Source organism: Delphinapterus leucas, chromosome 17 (assembly GCF_059928025.1).
Source record: "Delphinapterus leucas isolate spDelLeu-1000000601 "Yukka" chromosome 17, BTC_Dleu_Yukka2, whole genome shotgun sequence".
In the NCBI taxonomy this organism is placed as follows: Eukaryota; Metazoa; Chordata; class Mammalia; order Artiodactyla; family Monodontidae; genus Delphinapterus; species Delphinapterus leucas.
The window spans coordinates 21,468,930-21,476,797 of record NC_143145.1 but is presented as its reverse complement, the minus strand read 5'-3'; the positions used below and the strand labels follow the sequence as shown (position 1 = coordinate 21,476,797).

At 44.2% G+C, this 7,868-nt stretch overlaps 1 protein-coding gene across 1 annotated transcript; it reads left to right on the top strand.

Moving 5' to 3' along the window:
- The first annotated feature begins 867 nt into the window (after positions 1 to 867).
- On the top strand, positions 868 to 6,551 carry AARD (alanine and arginine rich domain containing protein). Its single transcript, XM_022555615.3, has 2 exons — positions 868 to 1,202; positions 5,071 to 6,551. The coding sequence occupies exons 1-2, from the start codon at positions 876 to 878 to the stop codon at positions 5,209 to 5,211; spliced, it is 468 nt and encodes a 155-aa protein (XP_022411323.3). The 5' UTR covers positions 868 to 875; the 3' UTR covers positions 5,212 to 6,551.
- The last annotated feature ends 1,317 nt before the right edge of the window (positions 6,552 to 7,868 follow it).

Here is a 7,868-nt window from a genome sequence, read left to right as displayed (position 1 = left end):
CTGGGAGTACTGTATGGACATCTCTGCCCCCTTTCTGGATGGGGGGGAGTAGGTATTTGCATTCTGTGATCACACAAAAATTTTGATTGTTTATTCCTTTTTAGAAATTCTCGATTAGATCCAAAAGAGGCAGCGGATTCTGTTCATTGATAAAGGATGTACAAGTAATATTGGTACCTGATTAAACTGAGCTGGGAATTAGAAAATAACACACTCTGGAGTAAGAGGAATTTTTATTTTTCATTTTAACCCCTTCACAATGTGAAAGTGGCAGAAGGGTGTCAAGTATAGAAAAGAACACGGAGTCTCAGAATCGAAGCGTCTTCTGCATTGTTGGGCTTGTGGAAAGATCATTCTAAGTTTCAAACAGGGCCAAGCTTCTCCCACTTGATTGTGGGCAACACCTGGGATTGGTACGAGGCCTAATCAGACTTTATATCCACGACACCTGTCACAGTGCCTCAGTCGGTAGAAAGCCAGGGAAAAATATTTTACAGGGCTGAAATATTAATAATCGAGGCAACCAGGGCCTCAAACTTTCCATCCGTACCTCAACTTCCACCTACCTGGATGGACCCAAGTCTTCCCTTAGAACGACGTTCCAAGGAGCAAGAAAAAGGGAGCCAGTTGAAACCTCTTCTCGGAGTTATGGGAACCACTTCCTTCGTCTGTTGCTAAGGAGGGAAGAAGGACAGAGATGAGGCCGGGGGAAAGGAGCGCCTCTACACAGCGGAGCAATAGCCCCGTCCCACTTGGCAGTGGTCCCGCCGGTTCCATGAGTTACCCCGCCCCCAATCTCACCCGCCCTCATCTCGCACTTGGAAACAAACCCTTAGCAATACAAGCCTGGAAGCCTGGAACCCGGCGTCTCCGAGATGTCCCTGGGTGACTCCAGCCGCCGCAGAGAGGGAACTTCCCGGGGGCCCCACGGCATCCCAGTTGGCGCCGGGCTCAGGCCCTCAACCCTGCCTCCCTCACGAGGCTTCCCCGGAGGCGGCGAGAGCGTGGCCGGCCCGGAGGAGGCCCCAGCCGCCAGCCCGCTGCTGGAAGACCTCAGGCGGCGGCTGGCGAGCGCCTTCCAGCGGGCGGCGCCGCGCGGCGTCTCGAGGCGCTCGCGGGAGGAGGAGGCGGCGGAGACGGCGCAGGAGGAGCAGAGCCGGGCGCGCGTCGAGAGCGCCCTGGCCGGGCTGCGCGCCGAGCTGGTGAGCCCGCTGGCGGCCGGCTCTCGGGGCCGCCTCTCCTTCGTCCTCTCCCGGGGCCCCCGGCCGCGGGCCGCGCACGCGCCCCACCGAGGGCTTGGGAGGCCGAGCGCCGCTTTTCCCAGGGAGAGGGTGAGGCCGTGCCGCGTGGGCGAGCTGGGCACCGGCCGTCGATCTTCCCGGACCGTGCCGATGCTCCTGCCTCCCACGCAGCATCCAGGAGGGAAGCGGGGGAGGGGAGGGATCCGGCAGGGCCCGAGGTGCTGGCTGGCTGTCGAGGGCTGAGTCTACTAGTGACACACCCGAGACCTCCGTCACCACCCCTCCCCAACTTGTTCTATATTTTTCTACCACATAGAAAGTTCCCTCTAGGGAACTCATAGTACGTGCATGTTATGGGGCTCGGAGGCGTAAGTTTCAATGAAATGAAATCACAGGATGGATGGAGCGAGTCCATCAGCAACTGTTTCTTTTATTCTGCAAGTTTTATCTTTCCCCTGGGTAAGAATTCAGAAAACAAAAAATGATAATAAGGTATTTTGTAAAATTGTAGCTTTTTAACATTAGGCAGGAGGAACTGTAGGTAAATATTTTAGTTACTGTTTTGTGATTTAAACAATTTCCAAGTTAGGTACAATTTGAAAGAGACAAAATGAATAAGAGCAATTTAAGCTTTAAAACGGTGCTGCCCATGAATATGTGTAGTGGAGATTTGGAAACTTCTAGTCTTTTGCATTGAATACTAATAAAATGTTAACCACTACTTTAGAACGGATTCAACCATCAGTCAGTTGTCTGATTTAAGAACCTTAACAGTTTATCTTGTTTCTGAGTTTAAGAAGGGCAAGAAGGTAGTCAATTTAATTTTACCTGTGTTAACAATTTGGATTTGACAAGGTATGTATTAATTCTGACCCAGCCATATCGGAGAAACACATGGTTTTCTTCAGATACCTGAGCAGTGGCTGGGCGAGACCCCTCATTAGTAGAGATGGCCTGGAGGGGTGTGCTATGGATGAGGATGCCCGCTGGAAGGCTGAGACCCGGCTTAGTCACCCTGTGCTGCTGACCTGGGGTGTCACCATCCCCCCCATACCTCAGCTGACTCATTTTTTTTTTTTTTTTTTTTTGCGGTACGCGGGCCCCTCACTGCTGTGGCCTCTCCCGTTGTGGAGCACAGGCTCCGGACGCGCAGGCTCAGCGGCCATGGCTCACGGGCGCAGCCGCTCTGCGGCATGTGGGATCTTCCCGGACCGGGGCACGAACCCGTGTCCCCTGCATCGGCAGGCGGACTCCCAACCACTGCGCCACCAGGGAAGCCCTCAGCTGACTGATTTAAATCAAGTGAAGAAATTACATTCAGTAAGCTCCGAGGCACTTGAACCTTCACATTCTAACTAGTCGTTCCACTAGTAGGAGTTTTAAGCAAGTAATGAACCGGGGGTGGGGAAGAGGTGGAGAATAAAATTCCAAATAGATGAGGGTTCAAATCCCAGCATTAACATTTACAGGCTCTGCTCTCACTGTTCCTGTTACTTTAGGAATGCTAATTAGCAAGTTTGGGTTTCAGCTGTAAAATGGAAATAATAAACTCATAGGATCACTGTAAGTATTGTATGAGTTAATGTTATATAAAGTGCATAGAACACAGACACTACTCAGTGGCTCTTACTGTGTTTTGGTTGTGCCCCCAAAGTGACAGATACATAGGCATGGAAGATCAAGGGTTCTTCTGGAAAGGACACAAAGAATGTCACATATACACAGATGCTGTGTTCCTGAGATTATAGATCATGGTCAACATCTTGGCCAACAATTTCACCATTGTGTGTGACCAGTCATGAAGAAGCAAAAGAATGTGGATCCTCAACACCATCAGCACTAGAAGAAGCCGTTTTTGATAAAGGGCCGTTAGCCAGTTTTCTGTAGGGACTGGCACCTCTCCATACATGTGTGTCCACGCATCATCTGTTAGGGTGGTATTTGCGTAAGGAACGATGAACAGGTTCAGTTAATTTAGAGACATGTTACTATTTATGAAATGTTATTTATGCTGTTATTTGTTGTTTGAATTGGTCTTCTTAGTGGCTTGCGTTGAATTCCAGGGCCTGTGAGTGAATTCCAGGGGTTCTATATGCCTAAAATTGTATGCCAAATTTTGTATGCACATAAAATGCACTTGTTTCCTCAGTGCATAAAATGCACTTCTTTCATAGCTTTCATTAGATTCTCAGTGGGATCCATGAGGAAAGAAAATTAAGGAATCATTGGTGTTTGACTTTCCTAAACAGGTGTGAGTTACACATACTTTGTTTTGCTTAGATGGTGAGCCATTATCAATAATTCAACTGCTTGATTCTTGGCATGAAAGTATAGGATGGGTGATCATCAGTTTCTCCATTTAGTCATTCCTTCACTCAGTCTTTTAACAAACACACAGAGAACCCACCATGTTGCGTGAGCAAGCAGTGCACCCCCAGCTGGGGATACAGTTATGAATAGGAACAAACTGTGCTCAAAATCATCAGTCTAGTGTAGGCTGTGTGCTAGGAGAGGCACATGTACAGAACGCTGTGGAAGCACAGATAAGGCGAGACAGAGAAGGCTTCTAAGAAGAGTTGGCATCTGGCTGAGCTCAACAGGAAGTGGGTGGCAAGGGGCAGAGCGGGCAGAAGATGTGGCTCAGTACGACGTGTTTATTTTGGGATGGGCAAAGTTTCTGACCAGCTGCAGTGGGAGCTGGTGTGGGAAGAGGGCCAGGAAATAAAGCTGGAAGAGTAGGGCAGGTTTATAGGGCGTCCGTTCCACACTGGAGAACAGAAGCTTCCCGTAGGCAAGGTGTCAGGGCTTCTTGTGCTAGTGGTCGTGTTGTTACTGTCTGTTTGCTGGATGTTCATTTACTTTATTCTTTGCAAATTCTTGCTATCAAAGAAATGGTTCCAGGTGCTGAAGAATGAAGAAAAATATGTCAGAGGAAAACTGAAAGACATTTTATCCAGTGACTTTATTTTGCAAATTAGGAGGGGACCGCCCATATTTGCTTTTTACCAGTGGAATGTCCTGGTTCACCCTGGGGTGGTTTCTTTTGGTGAGTTGATGAGGGGTTTTCAGCAGAGAGAACAGGGTTCTCATGAACTGCATTAAACAAGACCCTAATTGAAGAAATATGCAAATAGTTGATTACTAGTTTTCAACTATAATGCAAAGATTATGTTGGACTAAGCTTTTGTCACACTGCCTCTTGCGTACATTGCCCGAGAGATGGATCTATTTCTTAATAAACGAAGACCTTCACAAACTCCCACTGGAGGGAGGGTATAAATCAGCCTTGCTGTATAACCGATTTCACTCTACAGTGAAAATTGTTAGATTCTATAAGTACACACAAAGGGGTCGTTAAATGTTTTGCTCAGCAGGGAGACCATTTAAAATCCTAAAAACTTGAAATGACAAGTAATCAAGTAAATGGGCCCAGGTCCTGAAAGTTCAGGGGGCCCTGAGCAGTTATCCTGTAGCTCAGAAAGCTCATACAGATAAATGATTTCCTCGCAGATCACATGCCATTGCTTGGAAACAGCCTTCTATGCACAGGAATTTTTCAAATGGATGGCTCTGTGCATGAGCTTTTCTTGTTTTCATTGCAAGGCCATTTCGAAAGCTATTTGTATATCTGGATTTTACCTTATCGTAGAGAAAGTCAGTTTTATAGTCAGGCCAAACAGTCAGAACTGGAGAATAAGATGAGAAATACGTCTTTCTTGATATCTTATTTTCCTTTCCTACAAAGTCCTTATTTTTCCTGTGCAGAGAGCAGTTTCATTTGATCCATATCTCAGGCTAATAAAAATCCTTATTTTTTTCTAACTTTTAGCTGGAAATGCATTTCCAGAATTGCCAGCTGGCCAGAACTTTGCTGGATTTAAACATGAAAATGCAGCAATTGAAAAAGTATGAACTGGAAATTGCATCAGAATTGCAAAGCTCGGAAGATAATGTCGTGAATATGGAATGAAGAAACGCACAGAAGATCTGAACCCTAAAAATAACATAGACAGCTCTGAAACAATTCTGACAGTAACATTATGGATGCTTTGTGTAAGACTTTAGGGGCAATTTGTAGGCCAAAAGCTTTGATGCCATGGGGAAGTGACAGAAAACATCTACAAGAGGGGAGAGAAAATGGTATGTTGTCAAGCTTTACAGTTGTGTATTCATTGTTTTGGCTGGGAAATAGAAGTAAAAAGAATGTACTGAAGAATGCCTTAATGCCAATTTCCAGCGTTCTGTCTTGTGCCATCTTAACTTTCTGATGTTATCTGAACTTTCAGAATCTGTGTTTGCTTTTGTTCTACTTGATTATTCTTGGTTTGTCTGCCCAGTTAGCTGTTCAGTAGCCTTTCCTTCCCGTCCTGTCCCCTTTTTGGAGAATTACTCCTGCCTAGATTCCAACCATACCCTTCAGGTAGAGTCTACCATTGAGGGTGTCTCACCTCATTGGATATAGTCACGCAGATCGAGGCAGTTTGATCAACTTGTCCTCAGGAGTTTTTGAACTTGAGCTAAGGGAACAGATGAGTATTAGAAGCTGATGGGAGAAGCTGTGGGACAGAGGGGCTTGGAAGCTGCTGGTGGCCACCATGTGAGAGAATGGAATCTCTAATATAGGAGGTCGAAACAGCACCACTGAGAGCCCAAAAGGGGAGGGAGAGAGCTGCTCTTCCTTGTCTCAGGGGTGCAGCTGCTTAAATCCCCAGCCCTTGCTGTCATCTGGGTACATGAAAATTCTCTAACAGCCTCCTAATACCATCTCCTTTTGCCTGAGTCAATTGAGTTGGAGTTTTATGACTTGTACGCAAGTGGTTCCCAACTAACACAATTCCTTTGTTAAGCTTTTAGGAGTTAAAATGGTTCATGTTGAATTAGAATATCTACCTCTACCTTAAAAGTGGTTCCTTCTTAATGTAAAAAATAAGGTTCATAAAAAAATAGTTGCAGATCTCAGCGATATTCATAATGGTCATTGTCTGTAAAAATAAATATTAATTTATAAAATGTAAGTCATTTGCGTATTTAATTAACAAAAATTAGTTCTGGAAGACAAAGGAGAACAGAATGGACATGGTCTTTCTCTTAAATACAAGTTGTTTTATGTGTGTGAGGGTTTGAGGATTATCTGAACCAAGTTTAGTTTGTCCTTAACTTTTTTTGATCACTCTAAGTGAATTATTTCAGCTCTTTGGTACTTAATTTCTTCCCTCTGTACAACTGAGGTATTACTATGTTCAACTTACAGGACATTGTCAGTGAGCTGTCAGCGATATCCTGATATCTAACCCCTGGATTTCTTGAGAAGTTCTGCATATAAGCCCTTGGCTTATAAACATACAGACTGGTTTCTTAACTTATACTTGTAAAAGAGATTTCCTATAAGTCTCTTCCTCAAAGTTATAGAAATTCTGAGGAAAGAGGCAGTGGAATTCCTGTGATCTGTTCTTCGAAAAAGAGTCTACTCAAATGTTGGAGCAGTCATTCTAAAGTATATTTTACAATTTATTATTTACAAATTCTTGTGATTTTGTGTTTAGCAAATACTCAAGATGATTCATTTCATAAGCTCAATTCCTTACAGAATACAGAGTAGCTGACATTGGTTAGCATTCATGTGAATAATTCAATTCTACTAAAAATGTGCTCTCTTGGGAATCAAAAGAAAGAAACAAAAAGAGAACTTCTGAAAATGGATGCATTATTTTTCCCTTTTTTCAGACAGAAAAAAGTCCACCATTTATCGTAAAGTTTTTGTCACCAGTTTTTTGTCCTATCTTTCAGCGATAAACTTTGGATCACTGTATCTTTTAGGAGTGACAAATGGAGAAACAGAATAAGAAAGTCTTTGTTTGGAAGCCCTCATCGGTGGAGGTGGCCTGTGATATCAGCTGTCGATAGAGAGATACAGTGAGAACTTGATACTTGGGACACTATTGCTATTAAATGTTTTTTGCTTTGTTTCCCCTCATAAAGTGAATTCTGCTCTCATACCATATCCCTCATCTTTTTTTGTTTTTTTTTAAGTAGAAGCCAGACTGTGGGTTTTTGTTTTTTTTTTTGCGACTGCAATCAGCTGTTTTTTTTAGCTTGCTGGATCCTGGTCCTGTCTGCTGCACACAGAAAGAAAACAGGGACTCCCTTCTAAGGGATGTGGGGATGCACTTCCAATGGCTACACTTCTTCACTTTCCAGAGTGTTTAAATAAGCTAGAGCAACAGTGTGACATTTTAAAGAAATACGAGGTGGAAGGGACCAAACTACTGACAGCTGGAGGGGAAAATGAGAAAATAATTATAACCTAAATTATGCAACAGGAAAGCAGTAACTGGATAAGTCGAAGAAAGTAAAATGTTCACCTCAGTAGTGGATAGAGAGGACCAAAGAAGAGAAAATGACAAAAACAGTTTAGCGAGGAAAATATGGCATTTAGGTTTTTCAAAGGATGATTTCTCACAGCTTTAATTATGGGGGGACTAACCATGTTATCAGGGAATGGGCTTTCACTCTATTGTACCTGGTTAGCATCTACCACTGAAGAGGTGCCAAATTAATTACGACAATTAGGAGCTTTGCATAGGTTGTTAGGCTTTACATCCCTTTACAGGTGGCCTGGATGAATCC